The sequence below is a fragment of the Harpia harpyja genome, chromosome 5 (genome assembly GCF_026419915.1).
Source record: "Harpia harpyja isolate bHarHar1 chromosome 5, bHarHar1 primary haplotype, whole genome shotgun sequence".
NCBI lineage: Eukaryota > Metazoa > Chordata > Aves > Accipitriformes > Accipitridae > Harpia > Harpia harpyja.
This window is the reverse complement of record NC_068944.1, coordinates 79,264,231-79,288,275: the sequence shown is the minus strand read 5'-3', so window position 1 is coordinate 79,288,275 and position 24,045 is coordinate 79,264,231. Positions and strand designations below refer to the sequence as shown.

Sequence of the window (24,045 nt, the reverse complement as noted above, 5' to 3'; positions counted from 1 at the left end):
CTCCCTTGCACACTCACCCCCTGCGCGCACACCCTTGCACACACACGCCCTCTTGCACACCCACACCCCTTGCACACCCACATTTGCGCACTCACACCCCTTCTCACACGCCCCTTCTCGCACACCCCACACACCCTCGCACACCCACACCTGCACACACACACACACTCCTTGCACGCCCACACCCCCTCTTGCACACCCACGTTTGCACACCCACCCCGGGAGCGCGCCTGCTGGCGCATGCGCAGAGCGGGGGGGGGGCACACGACGGGCGGTGCCCATCGATGTCTCTGGGCTCCACCCCCTCGGCCTTGTCGCGTTCCGCGGGCGATTGAGCGGCCTGTGCGGGCAGTGGGACCGAAAGGTTCGGGGGGGGCGAGGGGGACACCGGGGGGGCCGGGACGGGGCCGTGGGGGGCCTGTGGGGCGGGGATGGGGGCTGGGGGGGGGCCTGTGGGGTGGTAAGTGGCTGCGGGGTGCGTGTGGGGCAGGGCTGGGGCCGTGTGGGGGTGTGTAGAGGATGGGGCCGGGGCCGGGGGGGCTGGTGTGGGGCAGGGACGGGGCCTACGGGGTGTGTGTGGGGCGGGATGGGGCTGGGGGGCAAGGGCAGGGCCGTGGGGTGTCTGTGAGGTGGGTAGGTGGCTGTGGGGTGCATGTGGGGCAGGGCTGGGGCCGTGTGGGGCGGGTACTGGGCCATGGGGAGCATGTGGGGCAGGGATGGGGGCTGTGGGGTGCAGGTGGGGCAGGGACAGGGCGTTTGGGGACAAGCCCCGGGGGGTGCATCGGGGGCCCTGGGAGCAGGGGGGGGGCCTGGCTGGGTCCCTGGGCAGCCCCGGGCGAGGGGTGCCCGTGGGGCCAGCCCCCCCTCTGTGCTGTTGGGGACCCCATCTACCCGCTCCCCCCTCCCCACCCAGCAGCCCAGGCTCGGCAGCCCCTAGCCCCCGCCATGGGGCTGCTGTCGGACCCCCACTGCCGGCGGGCGCTCTCCCGCCTCGTCCTGCGCCTCAACACCCCCGCTCTGGTGAGTGCTGAGGGGGGGTCAGGGGGGGTACCCCCGGGGCTGGGGTACCTCCTGGCACCTGCTGGGGTGACCCCCTCCCCAAGACCCCTTCTCCTCTCCCACAGCGCCCTGAGCTATGTGGCGGGGTTGGGCTGGTTCCTGGCCTTGGCCTTCCAGCCCCTCGCCCCCCGCACCTACATGTCGGAGAACGCCATGGGCTCCACCATGGTGGAGGAGCAGTTCCTGTTCGGTGAGCGGGCCCTCTCCTATGCCCGGGAGTTTGCCGGCCACAAGAAGAAAGCAGGGTGAGAGCGAGGGGCTTGGGGGTATCACTTGTTTAGGGGGTGATCCCCAGGGATTTTGAGGGAGGGGGGTCCATCCCACCTCTCCCGCTCCCCAGGGGCATGCCGGTGGCCTGGCTGGAGAAGACCATGTGGAACCTGGGGCTGGAGGTGCACAAGCAGCCCTTCTCCCGCACACTGCCCTTCCCCGACGAGACCCGAGAGCGATACGTACGTACCGGCTTCCCGGTCCCCCCTACCCTGGCTCGGCTGCCCCCCTCCCCGAGCCCCCTCCTTCTCTCGGCAGATGGTGAAGGGCACGAATGTCTACGGGATCCTGCGGGCGCCGCGTGCTGCCAGCACCGAGTCGTTGGTGCTGAGCGTGCCCTGCAGCGAGGGGCCCCACAACAACCAGGCCGTGGGGCTGATGCTGGCCCTCGCCTCCTACTTCCGAGGTAAGGCCCCAGCGCGGGGGGCTCGGCACCCCCTCCTGCAGCCCGGCGCTGTCTCGGGGGGCTGTGGGGCCGTGGATCGATGCCTGGTGGGTGCAGGGGGGGGTGTCTCCTGGGGCACTGAGTGTCCCTGTCCCCGGGCAGGTCCCTGCCCAGTGGGGATGCAAGGGGTGGGAGTGCTGGGTACCCACCTGCCCACAGCCCCGGGGGGCCCCAGCTTATCTGGGGGGCAGCACGGGGAGCAGGTCCTGCCAGGGCTGTGCCAGATCTTGCCAGAGCAGGGACTGGGCTTTGCCAGGGTAGGGACCAGGCTGTGCTGGGACTGTGCTGGGCTTTGCCAGAGCAGGGACTGGGCTTTGCTGGGACTGTGCCGGGCTTTGCCAGGGTAGGGACTGGGCTTTGCTGGGACTGTGCCAGGCTTTGCCGGGGCAGGGACTGGGCTTTGCTGGGACTGTGCCAGGCTTTGCCGGGGCAGGGACTGGGCTTTGCTGGGACTGTGCCGGGCTTTGCTGGGGCAGGAACCATGCTGCTGCAGCCACCCTGTTGCCTTCAGGCCAGATCTACTGGGCGAAGGACATCATCTTCCTGGTGAATGAGCACGACCTGCTGGGCATGGAGGCCTGGCTGGAGGCTTACCACGACGTCAACATCACCGGTGAGGCTTTGGCTCGGGGCGGGGAGGGCACTGCAGCCGTTCCCCGGCCGTTCCGGCGTGCCAAGGGGCCGGCGGCGGTGCTGACACGGTGCGGTGCCCGCAGAGGTGCAGTCCTCGGGGACACTGGGCCGGGCGGGGGCCATCCAGGCGGCCATATCGCTGGAGCTGAGCAGCGACGTGGTCACCAGCTTCGACGTGGCGGTGGAGGGGCTGAACGGGCAGCTGCCCAACCTCGACCTCCTCAACCTTTTCCACGCCTTCTGCCAGAAGAACGGGCTGCTCTGCACCATCCAGGGCAAGGTGAGCCTGGCCGAGGCCGAACCCGGCCCACAGCGACCTCCTTGGACACATGGCCCCCAGCCCGGCCTCGGGGCAAGCTGCTGTCCCACAGGACCAGGGTTTCACACGTGGCCAAGAAGGCCAAGAGCATCTTGGCTTGTGTCAGAAATCGTGTGGCCAGCAGGACTAGGGAAGGGATTGTCCCTCTGTAGTTGGCACTGGTGAGGCCGCATCTTGAGTACCGTGCTCAGTTTTGGGCTCTTCGCTACAGGAAAGACATTGAGGTGCTGGAACATGTCCAGAGAAGGGTAACGAAGCTGGTGAAGGATCTAGAGAACTGGAGAACTTCCGAGGAGTGGCTGAGGGAGCTGGGGGTGTTCAGCCCAGAGAAAAGGAGGCCGACGGGAGACCTTATTGCTCTCTACAAATATCCGAAAGGAGGTTGTAGCGAGGTGGGGGTCAGTCTTTTCTCCCAAGTAACAAGTGATGGGACAAGAGGAAACGGCCTCAAGTTGTGCCAGGGGAGGTTTAGATTGGATATTAGGAACAATTTATTCCCAAAAAGGGTTGTCAAGCATTGGAACAGGCTGCCCAGGGAAGTGGTACAGTCACCATCCTGGGGGCTATTCAGAAGATGCACAGAGGTGGTGATTAGGGACATGGTTTAGTGGTGGACTTGGCAGTGTTGGGTTCATGGTTGGACTCGAGGATCTTGAGGGTCTTTTGCAATTTCACTGACTCTGTGATTCCATGACCCGACGGGATGGGCTCTCTCCCCACAGCTGCAGCGCTCGGACTGGGACTCGCTGCCCGCCTACGCCCACAGCCTGCAGACGCTGCTGCTGATGGTGCTGGCCCAGGCCTCGGGGCGGCCCCGCGGTGACCACGGCCTCTTCCTCCGCTACCACATCGAGGCCATCACCCTCCGCGGCATCAATAGCTTCCGCCAGTACAAGTACGACATGACCACCGTCGGCAAGTGAGTGGGGGGCCGGGGGGGCGGGAGGGGGCGGGGAAGGTGCAGCCTTCCCCCTCTCTTCGCCATGCCCGCTGCCCGCAGGATGCTGGAGGGGATGTTTCGGAAACTCAACAACCTGCTGGAGCGGCTGCACCAGTCCTATTTCTTCTACCTCCTGCCCTCCCTGTCCCGCTTCGTCTCCATCGGCGTCTACATGCCGGCCTTTGGCTTCCTCATCCTCGTCCTGGTCCTCAAGATATCCTTTCGGGTGGGGGGCCAGGGGGGGCCGGGAGGTGGGTGAGGGGCGGCCAAACCCGCTCCACTCCTTTCCCTGACCCTCCCCACGCCCTGGACCTCTGGATGAAGCTGAGCAAGTGCGAGACGGGCAGTGCCGAGCGGCTCTGGGACGGCGACCACGCGACGGGGGAGGTCAGGACCCTTCCCCTCCCTGCGGCCCCCCCACCTCCCGCTCCCGCCGTCCTCACCCCCACCTTTCCGCAGGAGTCCCGGCCCGGTTTGCTGGTGCTGGTACCGCCGCTGCTCATCTGCCACGCCGCCGGCCTCGCTCTCTACTTCTTGCCGGTGCTGGGCCAGCACGTGGCCACCCAGCACTTCCCTGTCTCCGAGTCGGAGGCCGTGGTGCTCACCGTCATCGCCATCTATGTGGCTGGCATGGCCCTACCCCACAACACCCACAGGTGCCGGGGGAGGCAGGGGGGGTGTCCGTGGGGTGCCATCCCCCCATGACCGTGGGGGGCTGAGCGTGTCCCCCCTCTCCTTGTCCCCGCAGGGTGCTGGCGGGCGGCGGCAGCGACCGAAGCTGGATGACGCTGAAGCTGCTGGCGCTGCTGTACCTGGCCGTCCAGCTGGGCTGCCTCGCCCTCCTCAACTTCTCCCTCGGCTTCCTCCTGGCCGCCACCATGGTGCCCGCCGCCGCCGCCGTCCGGCCCACCGGTCCCAAGTGAGTGAATGCCGCGGGGGGCCGGGACCCCCTCTCCGATGGCGGGGTGGGGGGAGATGCCTGGGGGTTGGCGAGGAGGGAGGGGGGGGGTGTGTCTCTGCCCGGTCCCCGCGGCGGCTGACCGTGCCCCTCGCCCGCAGGGTGCTGCTGGCGGCGTTGCTGGTGCTGGCCACGCCGGCCGTCACGCTGCTGCTGGGCATCTTCCTGCAGCGGGAGCTGGTGGAGGCGCCGGCGGCGGTGGCGGAGGGCTGGCAGCTCTTCCTGGCGGCCGTGGCCGAAGGGCTGCTCCAGCATCACCTCTACGGCTCCCTGCTCTTCCCCTTCCTCGCCCTCTGCGTCTATCCCTGCTGGCTGCTGCTCTGGAACGTTCTCTTCTGGAAGTGAGGGGCTCCCCCCCCGCTGCGGACCCCCGGATGGGGACGGACACACGGACGGACAGGGGGGCTGGCGGGGGTGACGTCCCCATTTCCAGGGGACCGGGATGCTGGCCCCAGCTGAGCCCCCCCGGGGTGGCAGCGGGTCCTGCCCTGGGGGGGGGGGTGCTGCCAGCGGGGACCCCCCCCCGTTCGAGGCGGGGCGGGGGGGCTGCGGTGCTCGGGCTGTATCGGGGGGGGGGGGGGTGGCTGCACGGTGCAATAAAGACGGAGCCGGGACGGGAGCGGAGCCGGTCTGTTGAGACGGGGTGTGGGGGGGGGGGGAATGTGGGAATTGGGGGAGCGGGTGTATGACGTCGCTTCCGCTGGCGGGTGACGTCAGGGCGCGGACGCCACGTCCGGGGCGGTCCGGCCCAGCGTCCCCCTCGACCTCGGCGCGCGCGGCGGCCGCCGGGAAGAACGGAACGGCGATGGCGGCGGTGGCGGCGGTGCGGAGCCTCCCGCTGCGGCCCTACGGCCGCCTCCTGCTGCCGCGGGTCCGGACGGCGCCCGCCCCGGTGAGCCCCGGGCCCGCGAAGGTCACCGGGAGGGGGGCCCCGAGTCCCTGCCCGGTGTCCCCGGTCCCTGACGGCTGTACCCCCTCCCTCCCCTTCCCCGTTTCTCCCCTCCCCAGGCCGCCATGTCGTCCTTCGGCGGCCGCTGGCGCGGGGGGAAAGCCGCCCTGTCGGCGCTGGGGCTGCTGGCGGCGGCGGGGGGGGGGGGGTCTGGCTCTGGCGCTGGCCCTCCGCTCGCCCCTCGCCGCCGGCGAGTTGGAGATGCACCCGCCCAGCTTCCCCTGGAGCCACGGCGGGCCGCTGTCAGCCCTCGACCACGGCAGGTAACGGGGGAGACACCGGCGGGGAGCGTGTGTGTGTGTGGGGGGGGGGGAGAGGTGGGGAAGCGGGTCCGTCACCTGCTTCTCGTCTCCCTCCTCTTCCTCGCAGCCTGCGGCGCGGTTTCCAGGTGTACAAGCAGGTCTGTTCCGCCTGCCACAGCATGGAGTACCTGGCTTTCCGCAATCTCATCGGCGTCACCCACACCGAGGCGGAGGCCAAGGCGTTGGCCGAGGAGGTGAGGGTGTCTTCGTCCCGCCGCCCGACACCCCCCCCCCCCCCCACGCGCACCGGGGACCGTCTCGCCGTGGCCGGTGACCCCGGCGTCCCGGCTCAGGGTTCTTCCCGGCGCAGGTAGAGGTGCTGGACGGTCCCGATGAGAACGGCGAGATGTTCATGCGTCCCGGCAAGATCTCCGATTATTTCCCCAAACCCTACCCCAACGCCGAGGCCGCGCGAGCCGCCAACAACGGGGCGCTGCCCCCCGACCTCAGCTACATCGTCAACGCCCGGTAAGGGGACGCTGCGGCGGGCTCCGGACCCATAAGGAGCTCAGGGTCCCCGGCAGACCCCCCCAGCTGAGGGGAGGAGGACCCCAGCCCCGCTGCTCTGGGGGTCTCTGATGCCCGGGGCTGATTTTACCCCCCCATCGCAGGCACGGCGGGGAGGACTACGTGTTCTCCCTCCTCACGGGCTACTGCGACCCCCCAACCGGTGTGACAGTGCGGGAGGGGCTGCACTACAACCCCTACTTCCCCGGCCAGGCCATCGGCATGGCCCCCCCCATCTACAACGAAATCCTGGAATTCGACGACGGTAAGAGGGGCCCGGTGCGGCACAGTGCCGTCCCGTGGGGGTGCCGGTCCCCAGGGTGCTCAGTCCCATCCCCCCGCTTCTCACCAGGCACCCCGGCCACCATGTCGCAGATCGCCAAGGACATCTGCACGTTCCTGCGGTGGGCGGCAGAGCCGGAGCATGACCACCGCAAACGGATGGGCTTGAAGGTGGGTGCTGTGCCCTGGGGGCTGGGGGGGGTGGCGGTGCCCAAACCCCCACTCTGCAGCGGGGTGGTGGCTCCGGGGGCCTCAACTCTTTCCTCCCCCCAGATGCTGATGATCTCGGGGCTCCTCATCTCCCTTCTCTACTACATGAAGCGCCACAAGTGGTCTGTACTGAAGAGCAGGAAAATGGTTTACCGGCCCCCCAAATAGGGGGGGGGAAAAGTGGGGTGCCCCCCACCCCGGCTGCACTGCCTGGGCCACGCACAACCCCTGGGCTGGGGGGGGGACATGCAGCCGGCAGCGCATGCCCCCACCTCGCCTCCTTATTTAACATCGCCCCTGGTCCCCGCAGGTGCTGCCGCTCGCCCTCCTTGGGGGGGGCCGGCGCCTGGGGGGCTGGGGGCACGGAAATAAAAATCTCGGTTGTTCAAGTAGAAAGCATGGCGTGGTGTCTGCCTGTGCCACGGCTCTCCCCGCACCGGCCCCACTCCCTCGGGATCGGGTCGTGAGCTTGTTGAAGGGCCGATCCCCATCGCCCCCGTCTCGGGGGGGGCGAGTTACGGCCCCGCCGTTGCAGCAGTGCTGGCAGCAAGGCTCTGGCACACAGATGGCTTTATTGGGACGGGACGTGCCGCTCCCCCCCGCAGTGGCCCTGCTGCCAGCAGAGGCTCCGTGCAGCCCCCCCCAACTTGCTCCCCACCGGCGCAGGACCCCATGGCACCTCCCCGCCCCGGTTCCATCCTCTCCTTTCCCGGTTGCGGGACGTGGCTCTCCCCCCGTGACCGCAAGCGTCTCTGGGCCCCGCTCCAGCCGCGGTGCCGGCTCTGAGCCCCGGCTGGGCCGGCCCTCGGTGTGAGGAGAGCGGCTGCCGGCCCCGGCTGCCTCCAGTGGGTCCCCCCGGGCCAGGCAGGGGCTCAGTGGCAGTTTTGGCACCGGGGGTGGCACCTCTGTCCGTTGACGTTGCACCGACATCCACCACTGGTGTCCCCGGGACCCTGGGTGGGGGGAGAGCGGGTCGAGGTCAGGGTTAGGGTGGGAGCCCACCGTGGGGCTCCTGGGCCCTGCAGGCTCACCCGGCCCCCACCCCACCTGTGGGGAATGCGGGGGGGGGGGGTCCCTCCTGCCCCCCAGGATTGCTCACCCCGGGCCCCCAGCGCGGCCCCTTGGTCACCCAGCAGATCTCGGTCTGGCAGACGGTGCAGCGGATCCAGTCGCAGCCGTCCTTCTTCTGGACGATGATGAGGCAGGTGGGGCAGTGCATGGCCTCCCCGATCTGCACCAGGGTCTGCCGGTGGGGGAGAGGCGGCCGTGAGGGACGGGGGGGACACGCCGCAACCCCCTGCCTGCCCCACCGGCCCCCCGCCGGGACCCCCACCTGCAGCATGTCGTTGGTCTGCCGGGCGGCCGAGTCGTTCTGCGCCTGGACCTGCAGGTCGTCCTGGTACTGGCGGCAGTTCTTCCCTTCGTGGATGGCCTGGGGGGGTGCGGAGACGGCACTGCTCAGCACCGCTGCCCACCCCCCGAGCCCCCTCTGCGGTGGTGGGGGGCGATGCCGAGGGCGGGAGCGGTGCGGCAGCGGCTCACCTTGCAGAGCAGGCAGTTGAGGGCCTGGCAGATGGGGCAGCGAAACTCATTGACCGAATCCTCGTAGATGCACCAGCCCCGGCAGTCGGTGGTTTTGCAGTGGAAACTGTTTTGGCTGCGCCGCTCCGCCAGCACCAGGCTCCTCTCCAGGAACCGCCGGTACTCCTCCGGCGACACCAGCTGCGGAGACAGGCAGGGTCAGGATGCGGCCCCCCCCTCCCACCCCGGCACTGCCGGCACCGACCCGGTACGCGCTCACCGCCCGGATCTCCCGCTCCTGGAGGTGGCTGCTGCAGGCGTAGGAGTCGTCGCGGAAGGGACAGGCCACCTCCGGCTCCTCGCTGTAGTTGATCACCTGGCGCAGACACTCCCTGCAGGAACAGGTGCCTGGTCACCTCGACGGTGGGGGGGCTCAGGGCTGGTCACCACGACAATACGGGGCTGGGGGGTCTTGGGACTGGTCACCGCCATGGTGGGGGGCTCGGGGACCGCGAGCGGCTCCGTCGGGCGTTACCTGCAGAAGTTGTGCAGACACTCGCGCAGCAGCACCCCCTCGCCCGGGGCGACCCGCTGGTAGCAGATGCGACACTCCAGCACCTCCCGGTTGGGCACCAGAACCTCCTCCTCCAGCTGCAGCAGCTGCTGGAAGTTCTTCAGCCGCTCGGCCTCCAGCGCCTGCCGGCGAGGAACAGCCCCGGTCAGCCCCCCAGCACCGCCACCAGCCCCCCAAGCTGGGCTCGGTGCCCCGGCAGAGAGGCCCAAGACCAGCGTTTGCCACCTGCAGCGGCTGACTCCTGAGCTGGAGCCAAGGGCACATCTCTGGCTGTGCCCCACGGGGAGCGCAGCTGCTACCGGGAGAGCCGGCACAGCCCCACTGGCAGTGAGGAAGCATCATCAGGGAGGCTGGCATGACTCCACACCTCTCACAGCCCTCGTGGCCACCATCCAAAGGACCGGGGCCACTTGTCCCGAGTCCCCCACAGCTTTGGTAGCCAGGAGGAATGGCTGCGCTCAGGGAGTCGGGTCTGGATTTGCAGGGACACCCCCCCCAGGGAAAGGAAAGCAGAGGCGGGGGGCAGCTGCTGCACCCCAAGGCGTGCGGTCAGACCCGGCACCGAGCCCCACTCCGGCATTTCCCTGGCCCAGCCCCATGAGGGACATGAGCACCAAGCCCTGGCAGCAGCCAGGGTCCCAGCGGTCCCCGGAGGGCCAGCGTGGGCATTTCTGAGGCACTTTAATATATTTTAAACCCTGTGACTGTCTGTGTGTGTTGCTGAAGCCGGTGCAGACGGCAGCATGGTCCCCGCTCCCCAGCTGCGGGGGTCTGGGGGAGCCGAGTCTGCCGGAGCTTGGGCGCTGGTGAGACTTGACGCCACGCCAGCGCTTCGTGATCGCCGCAGTCACGAACCCATTCCCGAGCGTCACCCACGCAGGGCTCCGTGCTTTGCCAGGGGTCCCCATCCCAGCCCATACCCCCTCCCCGGCACCGGCCCTGCCCCGGCAAAGCGGCAGCTGTGAAGGTGCAGCACCGAGGCCAAGCTTTGGCGTGGGCTGCTCAGGATGGCTCAGCAGCCTCCTGCTCTTGTGCAGCCCCGTGAGGAAGCGCCCACCGACTTCTCTTCCATTTCGTTGCATGAAGACCCCTTCAGCAGCAGACCCCCCTGCCCCCGGCACAGGAAAATGGCAGAGCCACGCTGGTGGGATAAGGCTTTAATGAGGGAAGGAATCCATCCGCAGCCCCTCCTGCAGCACCGTCAGGCACCCAACAGCCGCTTCGGGGAGGCACAATCCAACAATCCAAGGAGCCACAGCACCAAACCGAGGGTCCCGTCCTTCCCCCCACCCCGGGCTGGGGGATGCACAGCTCCCCGCTGGGACAAGCCCGGCTGCAGGATGAGATCTCCAATGCAAAGTGCAATGCCAAATAACCAAATCTTTGGCCGCCCAGGGTGCGAGCAGCTCCGGGAGCCAGAGGGACCCGTGGCACAGAGCACCCTGGCCAAGGGCCGTACGCTGTGCCAGGCCCACACGGATGCTGGTTTGGGCAGAGCGGCTCTGCCCGTCCCGGTGCCAGACCTGGGGGAGCGCAGGGCTCTTGGCAGCCAGGAAGGGGAGCGTGGCACCAGGGATCCCCAAACCCAGGGCCACACCTCAGCCAACAGCCCCCCCAAGCCTATTCCTATGGGTGCCGCAGGGCCAGCACCCCAGTGAGGGCTGGTGCCTGCGAGGCAAGGGGGGCTGGGGGGCTCGGGGCTGAGCCCTACTGCTGGCAACCCTCGGCCAGCTTCCAAGACCACCTTGCCACAATGCCACCCCTCCACATACAAAGCAAAGAAGAAACCCCCAAGCCTGAGACCCCCAGAGCACAGCACCCCAAGCCTCAGAGACCCCCAGAGCATGCCCGCCCTGAGCCCGAGACCCACACAGCATGGCACCCCAAACCTCCGAGACCTCCCAGGCTGAGCACCGTCAGTGCCGACAGTGCCAACCCACGGCCACACCGGCTCTTCCCTGAAGCCCTCACGAACCAGACGGCATCAGGAGGGCAGCAGTGGGGCTGGCCACGCTCACCTCACACCATCCCTACCCCAGAGGGGGCTCAGATCCCCCCCACCATGATCCCGAGGGGCCTGGTGGACGCAGGGCAGAGCAGCAGCAAGGCCAAGGGCCGGACGGCAGCAGGGGCTCTGGCCAGGAACAGGGAGGCGAAGGGAAAACTCCTGGCGCTGGGACAGCAAGCGATGGCTCCTCTCAGGGAGGAGCCCACCAGGCACCCCGGGGGGGCTGGGATGTGCCCCCCTTCCCGCTGGCACTATAGGCAGGAGAGGCAGCACGCCGGACGCCGTTAACCTGGGAGCTGCCACACTCGCAGGGCTGGTCCTGCGATCCCAAGGGGCTCAGACCCTCGTGCTGCCCCGCCAGCCCCCCACTCCTGGAGCCCCCCAGAGCGAGCAGCACGTCCCCCCCAGCAGCTCGGGACCAAGCCTGGACCCCACCGGCTCTTCTCCTGCAGAAAGTTCCCGCATCAACACTAGGGTCTGAGCAAGGGGGTGGCCCAGCGGCAGCCGCTGGGCGCACGCGGGGGCCGGCCTGGGGGCCACCAGGTCCTGGTGGGCACCGGGCCCTGGCCGGTGGGGCAGGACGGGGTGTCCGGGTGGGCCAGGCACGGGGCGGCTAGCAGAATTCGGAGGACAGGTGGATGAAGTCATCCAAGGAACCCGAGCCCAGGACGCAGTGCGCAGCTGAGCCATCCTCTCTCCTTCCCTTTTCCTAGCGGGATCCCGGCACAAGAGAAAAAAGAAAGAAGAGAAGGTTTGGTCAGTGGCTGAGCCGGAGGCCCCCCCGAGTCCCGTAGCGCACCCCAACCTCGGGGCCAAGGCTCCCCGCATAGCTGCAGCCCTGGGGGCGGGAGGTCCCATCGGAGCCCCCCCCCGCCACGTTTCTACAAAATGGGAAACGGCTTCCAGCACACAGGAGAAAGCACACAGGACTGCCGACGCGACACACACCTCGCTACGCAGTTAGCTGAGAGAAGAAGGACCTGCCGGACTGGGGTGCCATGTCCTGCCACGCTCTGCCCGCGGGGTCACAGATCCCTGCCCTGCCACACATCGCTGCCCGCCCTTTGCACAGCCGCAGGCGAACGAAAGCGGTCAGATCCCTGCCACGGCAGCGATCTTCTCTAACAGCCAGAAGACGTCGTGCTCACGATGCAGCACCTCTGCCCGTCCCCGGGGCGCACGGGCAGGCAGCGGCTGCCCCTTGGCGGGGGAAAGAAGGGGGCTGCAACAGCCCCCTGTGCTGCCCCTCAGGGTATCTGCCTCTCCTTCCCAGCCCATTTCCCAGAGCAGCGCGGGATCCATGCGCCCACGACACCTCCGAACCCTGCCAATGCCCGATCCTCCCCGGATCTGTCCTCGAGCAGTGGTGCAGGGAGCCCAGCGGCTCGCTGGGGTGGACGGTGAGCCCCCTTACCTGCTGGTACTGCAGGATCCCCTCCTGCTCCTGCTGCATCCTCCACAGCTCTGTCTCGTCCGGCTTGTAGCTGCCAGGGACCACATAGTCTTCAGGACGGTCCGTGCTGCACATCTCGCAGCCCGGCCGCGTGGGTTTGTTGATGAAGGTGCATTTTGGACATGACCAGCCCGCCTGCAGGGACACGCAAGAGATGCAGAAGCCGGGAAAAATGCTTTGGAGAGAGGGAAGGCGGGGCGGTAGGATGCAGGGGGAGCACCCGCCCTTCCCCAGCACCCCCCAGACTGGGAGAAAGGGAGGACCTGGGGCGGGCAGAGCAGGGTGATGATGGGGGGACACACCGTGGGCCACGTACCGGCACTGGCGAAGGCAGACTTGTGGCAGCAGGCTTTGGCTGGGCACTGAAAAGGTCGCCAATCTGCAGTGTGTCCAAGTGCTGGCTGATCTCACCGATGTCCATCTTCCTGCCGGCCTCATTTCCCCAGCCTGGAGAGCGACGTCGGCGAAGGGGGATGTTACAACCAGCCCAGGGACCGGCACAGGACCGAGCAGCCAGGCCTGGCCAAGAGCGTGCTGAATTGTGCCAGGGCGGGGGGGCCCCCTCCTCTCCAGGGAAGAGGCTGCTCTTCCCAGGCTGGGCCCCAGGCAGCGAGCATGGATCCCAAGGACCAGCCCTGCCCCAGACCATCGGCACAAGCAGGGTCAGCCCATGGTGCTGAGCCTGCTCCCGGTGCCACAGAACCCAACGGCTCACAGCACAGGACCCCGATGTGTGACAAGAGGAGCGCCCAGGGTGGATGCTGGACCTCTCCTCACCACCCTGCTTTTGGTAAAGGGAAAAACAACAGGAAGGCCACGAAGGCTCTTCCCGAGCTGCACGCTCAGCAGCACAGAGGGTGCAGGCAAGCAGTGGCTTCCCAAGGCGGAGGGTATCGGCCCCCAGAGCCCTGCTCTGCTCCACCCTGGAGAAGCTGCTCAGCCTTTTCTAGCAGCGCAGCAGCCTAAGCGACCGCCCTGCCCTCCAGCCCAGGGAGGTACTGCCCAGAGAGCCCCCCCAGCACCCCACACATCCTCACCCACCCTGGCACAGCAGCACCCCGATGCCAGGGTCCCCATCCCTGCTGCTACACCCGGTCTGGCACCTTGCGCTGGAGCCAGGCAGGACCCGGGCTTCCCTCCCCACCAGTGGCCACAGGGAGAGTAGAGGAGAGCCAGACCTTTCTTTGGAGACATGTTGGGCAGGGTGTTGTATTTGCGCTTTTCCCCGGCAGCGTCGGTCAGCGAGGAGGTGGAGCTGAGCATGACCTGCGCCTGGTCCTCCTCGTAGCGCTGCTCGGTGAGCTCGGCCATCTTCGCCGAGAGCAGGTAGAGGAACGCGGTGTCGCCGTCCTTGCGGATGCCGTAGGAGGAAACGGTCCGTTCGTCCACGCACAGGCACTGCCCGATGATCCAGCGCTGAACCAAGGGGTGGAACCCATAATCCTGGAAGACCTGGGCAGCCGGAGAAGCCTGGAGGTGAGCCCACAGCCACGGCTTCCCTGCAGCTTCTAACCCCGCCTTGTGGCGCGGCAGGGGCCGATGCCATGCTGGCAAGCGTCAGCAAGCCAGGAGAACCGGTGAAGAGCCAGCTCCAAAGGCAGAGGAGTGGGTGGGAAAGCCCAGCTCCCACACCGCAGGTACAAGCATTTAAAAAGGGGGCTGCAGGGACCCCAAGGGCTCTTGTCTCCCAGCCAGGTTGGGGGGCTCACGCTGCATGGCCCCCGGCATCAGGCTCGCACCACTCCGTACCTGCTGCTTGAGCGTTGCTATTGTAGTGTGAGCACGGACCCTGATGGTGATGCTTGCGGAAGATGTCGCATCCTCCACGCCGACCTTCATGCTGGAGAAAAGAGATGGATGCCGTTAGAGAAGGGCTGCCGGGATCGGGAGTAAGGCAGTGCTGCTGCTGGGCCAGGGGGGTCCCGGCACCACACTCGGCACGAGCCGCTCTCCAGGCACGATGCTCTCAGCCGCGGAGCCAAGGCCGCAGGCAGTGCCCCGTGGGGGAGTCCCACGAGGTCTAACACCAGGTTTCCAGCTGCGATCCGTATGTTGCATCCCAGGAAACCGGGACAGGCAACCCCTGGCCTTCACTGTGCCTGCCTCTGGCAGCAGCTCCCGGCCCACTCCTGCTGAGGGCTGCATCCCAAACGTCCCTTTTAACACTCACAGGGAAGTTGGTTCCCCCTCCCTGTTTTGTTTATCCTCTATTCCAGCCTGTTTGTCCTGCCAGCCTCCACACACCCTTGGCAATGATTTCCACCATGTACTTAGATACAGTGAGAAAAAACAGTTCCTTTCACTTGCTTTCAATCTGGTGCTTCCCAATTTCCCTGGGCCTCCTAGTCCACCTGTCCCCAGCCATGTGAATGAGCATTCCCCTTCTCCGTTCTGATCCCCTACAGACCCCCCCTCACTCCCCCAGCTGCCTCTCCTTCAGACCAGGGTCTGAACCTTTCAAGCCCTCCTCCTGCAAAGGTGTTTCATGCCTCTGATCATCCCACTCCTTCCCTCTATCCAAGACAGAGGGGCCAAAGCTGGATTTCCCAAGTATTAAGACAGAAACACGCAGGTAGTGCTGGGCTCTCCCATGTGCCCCCTCCCCTGTTTCTAAGGACCCCGAACGCTGCAGGTCTTGTTGAACGGTGCCGCTGGCCTTGCCTGAACCACCCGCGGTCGTTTCCAGGTCTGCTGCATTGCTGCCTGCTGTTGTGCGCCCACCAGCATCTTCCCTGTTTGCCCCCCTTCGCGTTTATCAGCATTGAGTCCAAGTGCTCGGAGCCACAAGACCCATCTCTAAGTCCAGACCTCACAGCTCATCACCATTTCCAGGTCATTTGTGTGTCCCTGGAACAGTCCCGTCTCTGCAGACGCCTGCGCTCTCTGCCACAATACGCAGCGCATTATTCCTGCCCTGCGTCTCCCACCTTTTGGCTGGTCATCAGTCCAAAGCAGGATGCTCCCTCCTGCTCTACAGCACATAGCTTTCCTTCTTGAAGGCTTTTAAGGAAGTTTGTTGGAAGCGTTTTGGCATTCCTGGCACAGCACGCCAGCCAGGCTGCCCTGCCCTTTGGCTCACCGACCCCCTTCGGGGCACTCGCAGAGTTGGGAGCCACAACGCTGCCCAATTACTGACGTTTACCCATGAATCTCCTCAGTCTAGTCCTGGCTATCGCTCTTGATACGAAATTGGTGTTTTAACCTTCCTGGAGGCCTTTCTCAAACCCGCATGGCAGGTGGCAGCACCCTTCGGAGCGGGCAGGCTCTTTGTCCCCAGGCAGAGAGCAGCAGGAACCGAGGGAGGCTGGTGGAGGGGTGTCCCCAGGTCCCCCAGAGAGGGGGAAAGCTGTCCCAGCAGCTGGTGACAGTCCCTTCACACTGCAGAGGGGCACAGTTGTGTTTGAGCAGAGCCTGAGGGCTCCACAGGATCAGGTCCTTGCTGTGCCGGCTGCTGCCCGGACGGGCTTACCCTCCGGGTTCCTGGCTTTTCTGGTAGCATCCAATACCCTGCTCCTGTATTCCCCCCTCTCCTTCCTCCTAGGAGCTAGGGAAGAAGTACAAATCCCAGGATACCACATTCCTCCAGGAAAGCTGTGGCTTCCCCAGCACGAGCTGCACATTTCCTTCTCCTGCCAGGACTGATCCCAAGTGACGGCAGAGGAATTCATGGAGCAGCTCTGCTGCAGGGGCTGCAGGAGGCTGTTCTGGCTCTGACAGACACTCAAGCGCCCTGGACCGTCACCACTACAGGCAAAACCACATAAAAAAGACAGAGCCAAGGGCCACACAGTCCAGGGACATGGGGTAAGTGACCCAAATGTCCAGCAAAGCAGCAGAGCTGCAGGGGAGGAGGTGCTGGCTGGGCAGGCAGGACATCCCCAGGCTTATGGCACAGCAGGCAGCTGCCTGCAGAGGAGCACAGAGCCCCGGCACAGGACCAGGACTCCGTCCAGGGCAGGTCATTTTCCCGTGGGCCCAGGCAGGGATGCTAAGGAATGGGAGGCGTGCTCACGTTGGCTCCAAAAACGCGACGGTCGGAAGCGCTCACCTGATATCGTCCGTGGGGTAGTTGGACTCCTTCAAGAGGATACTGAGCATGGCTTGCTGGCGAGCCAGGGCCACGGCACACTGCGAGGCCACCTCCTCGTCTCCGTACTCGATCGCCTGGGCGAGGTGGAGCGCCAGGTCCTCTGTGGCGGGATGGAGAGGGAGAACCGTAAAACGGCAGCCAGTCTGCAAACACCCTCCCCGGGGCACGGCACAACCACTGCCACCCGCAGCACCAGCAAAGCCGGCACCCAGAGGACCCTGAGACTGCATGTGCCACAGCCTCACATCTCAAAACAGCAATTCTGGTTCAGTTCAGCATGGAAACAGTGCTGAAGGGCGGCAGGAGCTCTGTACGAGGCTCCTCGGAAACACACTCGCTGCACAGCCAGCCAGCAGCTGAGGCAGGAGGAGGAGCAGCTATGCTGCTGGAGAGGTGCGGCTGAGAGCGCCGAGGGAAATTTCTGGGGCCGCTGGGAGCTTAGTTCTGTCCCTCCTCACACAGCTCGGCTGACCTGACCGCCCACAGCGACCTCCTGGGACACATGGCCCCCAGCCCGGCCTCGGGGCAAGCTGCTGTCCCACAGGACCAGGGTTTCACAGGTGGCCAAAAAGGCCAAGAGCATCCTGGCTTGTGTCAGAAATTGTGTGGCCAGCAGGACTAGGGAAGGGATCGTCCCCCTGTACTCGGCACTGGTGAGGCTGCACCTTGAATACTGCCTTCAGTTTTGGGCTGCTCACTACAATAAAGACATTGAGGTGCTGGAGCGTGTCCAAAACAGAGCAATGAAGCTGGTGAAGGGCCTGGAGCACAAGTCTTATGAGGAGCGGCTGAGGGAACTGGGGTTGTTTAGCCTGGAGAAATGGAGGCTCAGGGAAGACCTTATCGCTCTCTACAGCTACCTGAAAGGAGGTTGTAGCGAGGTGGGAGTTGGTCTCTTCTCCCAAGTAACAAGCGATAGGACAAGAGTAAATGGCCTCAAGTTGCGCCAGGGGAGGTTTAAATTGGATATTAGGAATAATTTCTTCACCAAAAGGGTTGCCAAGCATTGGAACAGGCTGCCCAGGGAAGTGGTGGAGTCACCATCCTGGGAGGTATTTAAAAGATGCACAGAGGTGGCGATTAGGGACATGGTTTAGTGGTGGACTTGGCAGTGTTGGGTTCACGGTTGGACTCGATCATCTTAAAGGTCTTTTCCAACCTCAATGATTCTGTGATAAAAGAGCTTGTTGTCAGCCACAGGCCAGGGGAGCAGCTGGACCCAGGTCTGAGCCTGTCTTCCGTGGACGGTTGGCAACTCCTGATACACCAAAAGAGCCAAGAAACTTTCCCCCTCAAATACCTTTCTCGGAAAGCTCCAAGGAGAGAGCTGCCTCTGGATCCTGATCTGCAGAGACGCCCCCGGCAGCTGCGGGCAGGGATGAGGCCTGGGATGCCAGCGTGCTGTCCGAGGCTGAGGGAAGGCAGGAATACATCAGGGCAAGGCAGTGCCACCTCCCGCCCCGAGCAGTGACAGTCACCAACCGTCCTCCCCAAGGAGCTCCACACTCACACCACAGGGCAAAGATGCACTAGGAAGCCCTGGGCTACGCAAGGTCGTTTGAGGCGAAGGTAACAGTGACCCTAACCCACGTCCCAAGGGCTGACAGAGCTCAGAGAGCAGCACCAGCAACAGCCCACCGTCTCTGCAAAGCCTTTGGCCGCTGCTCCCCTGAGCTCCCAGGACCGCTGGGGTAAGGGCAGCAGAGATGCACCATGCTCCTCCAGCTACCCAGAACTTCCCAGTGCTGCTTTCTTCCCCTTCAATCGAGCAGCTCCCTCCCAGTACGTGGGGTTGGGCCAGTCACCCCTGTTCCCCGGTCACTGCCCACACCACCTCCTGTCTCCTGGCGTCTCCTCCACCCCCTCGGATGCTCCAACGCACACAGGGAAGGAGAGGGCTGAGATGCTGCCCCGGCACTCGGGGAGCCAGAAGCAGCTGGTATTTCACGGCAGGACCAGTCCCAGCCTTGTCTCCCAGCTGGGGAAAGCCTGGCAGCCCCTCTGAGCAGCAGGCAGATGCCCCAGGTCCCTGCCAGCCCTCGGGCAGCCGTGTGTCCACACTGACCTTTCTGCACCTCCCGCAGGGAGCTGCTCACAATCGTCCACCACTTCTGCGCCTCCCGCTCCTCCTCGAAGTTAAACACCATGGGCTCATCCGAGGAGCCGAGGACCGTCAGTTCGTGGCACGTGGGGCTCCTCACCTTGTACGAGATGTCCTTGAGGTCGTATTCCGCCACGTTCTGGGGGAAGGAGAAGGACGAGAGTGTCATGCCACGATGGAGCCAGGCTGAGGATGTGCCACACGTGGACGGTGCACCAGGCAAGGGGACAGCCCCCCGACACGGTGTCCAAGCCAGGACCTGGGGACGCAGGCTGTCCCTCTCTTTGCCTCCACCATGGTCTCTCATGAGATAAGTGTGGACATAAACACGCACCAAGCCAAGCGCAACCCTCTGTCCCTGGGCACCGAACCACAAATCTGGCCCCAAATGCACCAAACCACAAACCCAGCCCGAAACGCTGACCCTCTGTGCCCAGGGCTGCCTCCAAGCCCCGTCACGGCTTGGCAGCCACCCCGTTGTCTGCAGTCTCCTGTCCTCCACCCCGGCCAGAGGCTACCACAGAATACCAAGGGCTGTGACCTGCTCGCAGCCACCGACCTGGCACCTGCCAGGTGATCCCCGGTCACCCTGCACCGGCACGGCCGTCTCTACCGGGTGCACATACAACTAAATCCACCCCTTCTCCCGTTTGCCTCTTCCCCTCTCTCAAAACCAAAGTGCAGGAGACATCTAAGACGAGTCGGGCTGCCATGACAGCAGCTCTCAGGGGAAGCCAGTTCCTTTCCCCTTTTACAAGCCATGGGAAAATCCTTCCCCCCCTCCACGCACCTCGGGGCTCAGCTTTCCCGTGTCCCCTCCCACCGGCAGACAAGCTCTGCCAGCTCCCCACTGACTGTGGGGTGCAGGACCAGCCTCCGCAGGAGAGCCCCAGCCATCCTCGGGGTGCCTCGGCCCCGCTCCTCCCTGCCGGCTGACACCAGTCTTGGCTTCACGCCGGAGCTTTCAATTCCGCTTCTGGTAAAATGGCAGGTCGGGAGGAGCCGGGGCGCAGGGAAGGACTCTGCGCAGCCACCTGCCACCGCACCCCACAGGCAGCGAGCAGGAAGCTGGCAAGCGCTGCCTGCACCGTACGGGGACATGGGCGGGGGGGGTGGAAGGAAGTTTGAGAGAAACCGCTGGTTTCCTTGCCCTTCGTCTGAGTTTAAAGTCCTGCCAAGTCCCCCTTGACCTGCTGTCCCCTGTCCCAACACCAGAATTACAGGAATGGCGGCGGGGAAGAAGAAAAGAGAGCTGATGTAAAGCCCCCGCACCCCAGGGGCAACTTTCCCTTTGACTTGTCAGCTGGGAAAGTAAAGCTGACCCCGGAGCAGCTCCCGGGTGTCCTCCGCACCCATGTCCCGTGGGAAGGATGCTCCCAGGGGAAGGAATCAAAGCGAGGGAGGAACCGAGCCCTTTCAGCCACAGAGCAGAGCCCAGGGATGTGCCTTTGCCAGGGCCATCTTCCAACTCAGAAATGGCTGTCCCTGACACACAGGCATGTCAGCCACGGCCTCACACCCTGCCTGCTGCCTCCAGCTCCAATTCATTAGGAAAACGTCCAGGAAAACAGGGTTTCGATTTGCCGGGTGGCCGGAGCAGCCAGCTCCCGCCATTGTGCCAAGGGGCACCCAGGGGAGCAGCCCCCGTCCCAGGGGACGTCAGGGAAGTGGTGGGAGTGGGGAGGTGGGCTGCACAGGCTGGGGAGCCGCTGGTGACGGGTACCTGCAGCCAAACGGGCACCTCCAGCTCATCCTCCACCTTTGCCGGGTCTCAGAGCCACTGAGCGACCAGCCCAGGGCTCAGGCAAGAGGTTTCGGCTGTTTAACCTCTCCTGAGGACAAAGAACCCCTCACCCCCAGCCTCTGGAGCTGCACCAGAGGAGAGGACACTGGACCCGCAACTTCATCCCCCCCCCCCTCCTCCCCTCCGAGGGCTGAGCAACTCCCAGCACCGGCAGAGGCTCCTCCGGCCATTCCAAGAATTGATCCCCTTCCCACGGGCACGGCCCCGGGCTTCTTCCCCACAGAAGCTGCCTGCCAACTGGATCCCGGGCAGGGATCCTGCACCGGAGCCCTCCCGTTACACGGGGCCAGGGCGGGCGGACGGCAGCGCACCGCGGTATGAACGCTGCCGCGGCAAGTGGAGGCCAAGAGGAGCCACGGCACCGCTGGGTTTTGTACCAGCAGCTGGCCCACCCTGAGGTCAGATGCCGGGCAGAGCAGCTGGTCTGACACCATTTGCCATTCGGGGCTGGCCCGGCGCTGCCAGGGTGGACGGCACGCGTCTCCCAAGGGCTCAACGCCATGCTCCGGCAGGGAGGCCGGCTCGGCTGCTGTGTGTTACCGGTCCCTGCAACACTTTGACCTTGAGAGGGGAGAAGGAGGGGGGGGATCAGCTCCAGACTCTGTGGAGTCTCACCAGCGACTGCCTTTACCTCTCAGCTCATCCCATCACTCGCCTCTCAGGCTGAGCTGCAGCCTCGCATGCAACCTCACGCCACTCCGGCAGGCACAAGCTGCTGCCCTGCCGTGCTCCGGTAGAAACCGAAACCCAGGTTTGAGCTAACCACAGGAGTGCCCGCGGTGATGGCTGAGCAGCCAGCGTGTGTCACGGTGGCAGGAACGATAACAGGATGGGGAGCGTGAGCTGGGGCCCGTGCCGCCTCCCCAGCAGCACCGTCACCTCCCCGGCAGCACCGCCACCTCCCCACTCAGGTTTTACTCAGCACTTAAGAGGGCTCGAGCCACACAAAGCGCAGCGCTGTGCCCGGTCACTGCCAGCATGCCCCACTGCGTGGCAGAGCCAGCAGGAGCAGCCCCAACCCAGCTTGCCCCACATGAAGCCAAAAGACCCCGGCCCTTGCGAGGACGAGCACCGATAGCCGTCCTTGAACCACGCGGGACTGGAGGGGGAATTGAGTGCTGGGTGCAAGAGCAGCACAGGGGAAAGGCAGCTCCCCACTCCACCCTGTAGGCCTTGCGTGTTCATCAGAGCCAACAGCACCATTGCCTCCACTCCACCTTCCCGAGTACCTCCCCAGTGCCAGGAGCAATGACTCGGAGGGGGAACATTTCCAGCACGGCATAAACCAGAACCCAGAGTGGGGACGGAGAAGAAAAGCACCCCGAGAGCAGGGCAGCAGGCACCGAGGGCTCAGCAGGACAGCCAAGCCTCAGTGTGTCAGCAGGAGGAAAGGTCTCGGCCCACGTGCAGCCAGCACCAGGGCTGAGCAAATTGGGGGGGGAAAATCAGCCAGGAGTGGGTCTGCTCCTGAAACGGGGACCTGGGCAGGCTGGAGGAATGGGTCTGTGTGAAGCTCATGAGGTTCAACAAGGCCAAGTGCAAGGTCCTGCACATGGGTCAGGGCAAGCCCCAGTCCCAGCACAGACTGGGGGATGGATGGATGGGGAGCAGCCCTGCGGAGAAGGACTGGGGGACATGGGTAGGTGACAAACAGGACATGAGCCGGCAATGTGCACTTGCAGCCCAGAAAGCCAAGTGTATCCTGGGCTGCATCCAGCGCAGCGTGACCAGCAGGTCGAGGGAGGGGATTCTGCCCCTCTATTCTGCTCTGGTGAGACCCCCCCTGGAGCACTGCGTCCAGCTCTGGGGTCCCCAGCATGAGACAGACACAGACCTGTGGAGCGGGTCCAGAGGAGGGACACGGAAATGGTCCGAGGGCTGGAACACCTCTGCTATGGAGAAAGGCTGAGGAGTTGGGGTTGTTGAGCCTGGAGAAGGGAAGGCTCTGGGAAGACCTTATCGCAGCCTCTCTATACTTAATAGGGGACTTATAAGAAAGGTGGGGACAGACTTTTTAGTAGTGCCTGCAGCGATAGGACAAGGGGTAATGGTTTTAAACTGAAAGAGGGGAGATTTAGATTAGACGCAAGGAAGAAGTTCCTCACTGTGAGGGTGGCGAGACACAGGCTCAGGTTGCCCAGAGAATTTGTGGATGCCCCATCCCTGGCAGTGTTCAAGGCCAGGTTGGATGGGGCTTTGAGCAACCTGGTCTAGCGGAAGGTGTCCCTGCCCATGGCAGGGGGGTTGGAACTAGATGGTCTTTAAGATCCCTTCCCACCCAAACCCTTCTGTGATCCAATGACACAGAACTAGCACTGCAACTGAAGCGAGCAGGGACCGTGTCCGAGGAGGGGAGGCACAGTGCAAACACCCCGCGCCGAGGACCTCCTTTGTTTTTCCCCCCCAAGCTTAAGCACCCAGCGAACCAAGCAGCCAGTCCATCCACAGAGATGGAGTATGAACTAGCCCGCTGCCAAAAGCTGACCATCACTTGGCACGCGCTGCCTACAGGGAAAGCGGGCAGCACAGCTGTGCCCCCGGCGCTGCACCCCCTCGGCCGGCAGCTGCCCAGACCTCCCGGCGCTGGCACGGCGTAGGGGATCAACGCTGAAAACGTTGGAAGACCTTGAGCTCCTTGGTGCTGCCCAGAAACCAGCTTCCCCCAGACAACCCTGCCAGTGCAAGCAGGGGCAGGCAGGAGGGGGGGGGCAGCAGCTCAGGCTCTTCCCGAAGCCCCCCCCCCCCTCTTCTCCAGTACCAGCCGCGGTTCCCCCCTCACCGGTGGGATTTGGGGGGCCCCGGTCGGGCAGGCACCAGCTGGGACCACGGCCGGGACCTGCACCCCGCCCCCCCAGCCTCCTGCTGCGGGCACGGGGGGGTCGGATACCGGTGGGGTTTTGGTGGCTGGGGGGGCGGGTGCAGGCAGCCACCGGGCAGGGACAGGGGGCCCCCCCCGCCCCCGGCAGGGGCCTATAGAGTGCCGGGGGGGGGGGGGCACAGCCCCGGGGAGCTCCCCCCCGCCAGAGACCCTCTCCGGGCGGCGGGCCCGAGCCCCCAGGCCCGGCAGCGCTCCCCGGGGAGGGAGTACCCGGCTACCGCTGCACCGGAGGGCCCCCCCCCACCACGACAGGAGCCGGGCAGAGCCCAACGCCGGCTCTTCGGTACCGGGAACGGGAAGCGGGGGAGAACGATCGCCCCCCCGCCCCAGCAGTGGCACCTCGCTGCCGCCGACTCCCCCAACCCATCCCCGGGCCGCCCCCCCCCGGTCTCACCGCGCCGCCGGCCGCCTCCGGGTGCCGCAGGCCGAGGCGGAAACGTCGCTGCCCGCCGGCCGCCGGTTCGACGCTGAGCTGCAGGCGGAGCGCGGCGGCGGCAGGGAGCGGCGGGAGGCGGGAGGGCCGCGCCAACCCCGCCCGCACCGCCATCAACACGGTGGGCGGCGGCGGCGGCACCGGGGCCGCGGCCGGGGCCGGGGCGGGGGCACCGGGCAGAGCCATCGCCGCCGCCGCCGCCTCCCTCCGCCTCCGCCGGTACTTCCGCCCGCCGCGCGCTCCGGCCGGAAACGCGTCCCCGCGTCCGAGCGTTCCGGGACCGGACGGTCCGCCTCCGCTCCCCCCCCC

The 24,045-nt window shown here is 65.6% G+C and overlaps 3 protein-coding genes across 5 annotated transcripts; 2 read left to right on the top strand and 1 right to left on the bottom strand.

Moving 5' to 3' along the window:
* Positions 1-276: 276 nt before the first annotated feature.
* Positions 277-5,141, top strand: GPAA1 (glycosylphosphatidylinositol anchor attachment 1). 3 transcript variants are annotated; one of them, XM_052787922.1, is made up of 12 exons: positions 277-364; positions 914-1,017; positions 1,123-1,304; positions 1,400-1,511; positions 1,588-1,735; positions 2,286-2,387; positions 2,491-2,687; positions 3,449-3,645; positions 3,727-3,880; positions 3,970-4,322; positions 4,415-4,585; positions 4,726-5,141. In XM_052787922.1, the coding sequence occupies exons 2-12, from the start codon at positions 946-948 to the stop codon at positions 4,967-4,969; spliced, it is 1,932 nt and encodes a 643-aa protein (XP_052643882.1). In that variant the 5' UTR covers positions 277-364; positions 914-945; the 3' UTR covers positions 4,970-5,141. The 3 variants fall into 3 exon arrangements, with proteins under 3 accessions (XP_052643882.1, XP_052643883.1, XP_052643884.1); XM_052787923.1 differs by having other exon boundaries at positions 313-364; positions 917-1,017; XM_052787924.1 differs by lacking the exon at positions 277-364 and having other exon boundaries at positions 710-1,017; positions 3,970-4,053; positions 4,126-4,322.
* Positions 5,142-5,313: 172 nt separating this feature from the next.
* LOC128141751 (cytochrome c1, heme protein, mitochondrial) lies at positions 5,314-7,270 on the top strand (the record flags this gene model as incomplete). Its single annotated transcript, XM_052786822.1, has 7 exons — positions 5,314-5,516; positions 5,633-5,836; positions 5,943-6,069; positions 6,186-6,343; positions 6,487-6,647; positions 6,735-6,835; positions 6,938-7,270. Coding segments are annotated over 7 exons (1,059 nt in total), but the record flags the coding sequence as incomplete, so codon positions are not given.
* Positions 7,271-7,427: 157 nt separating this feature from the next.
* On the bottom strand, positions 7,428-23,987 carry SHARPIN (SHANK associated RH domain interactor). Its single transcript, XM_052787921.1, has 14 exons — positions 23,698-23,987; positions 18,586-18,760; positions 17,821-17,931; positions 16,479-16,620; positions 14,180-14,270; positions 13,609-13,882; positions 12,747-12,877; positions 12,392-12,565; positions 8,931-9,091; positions 8,676-8,787; positions 8,417-8,596; positions 8,208-8,306; positions 7,974-8,117; positions 7,428-7,827 (listed from the first exon to the last, which is right to left on the bottom strand). The coding sequence occupies exons 1-14, from the start codon at positions 23,920-23,922 to the stop codon at positions 7,747-7,749; spliced, it is 2,100 nt and encodes a 699-aa protein (XP_052643881.1). The 5' UTR covers positions 23,923-23,987; the 3' UTR covers positions 7,428-7,746.
* Positions 23,988-24,045: the final 58 nt, after the last annotated feature.

Coding starts and splice junctions, on each gene's coding strand:
- GPAA1 (XM_052787922.1), top strand. CDS start 946: ATGGGGCTGCTGTCGGACCCCCACTGCCGGCGGGCGCTCTCCCGCCTC. Junction 1,305..1,399: donor GGCCACAAGAAGAAAGCAGG/GTGAGAGCGAGG, acceptor CCCGCTCCCCAG/GGGCATGCCGGTGGCCTGGC. Junction 2,388..2,490: donor CCACGACGTCAACATCACCG/GTGAGGCTTTGG, acceptor CGGTGCCCGCAG/AGGTGCAGTCCTCGGGGACA.
- SHARPIN (XM_052787921.1), bottom strand. CDS start 23,922: ATGGCTCTGCCCGGTGCCCCCGCCCCGGCCCCGGCCGCGGCCCCGGTG. Junction 8,788..8,930: donor TGTCTGCACAACTTCTGCAG/GTAACGCCCGAC, acceptor CTGTTCCTGCAG/GGAGTGTCTGCGCCAGGTGA. Junction 7,828..7,973: donor GGCCGCGCTGGGGGCCCGGG/GTGAGCAATCCT, acceptor CCCCCCACCCAG/GGTCCCGGGGACACCAGTGG.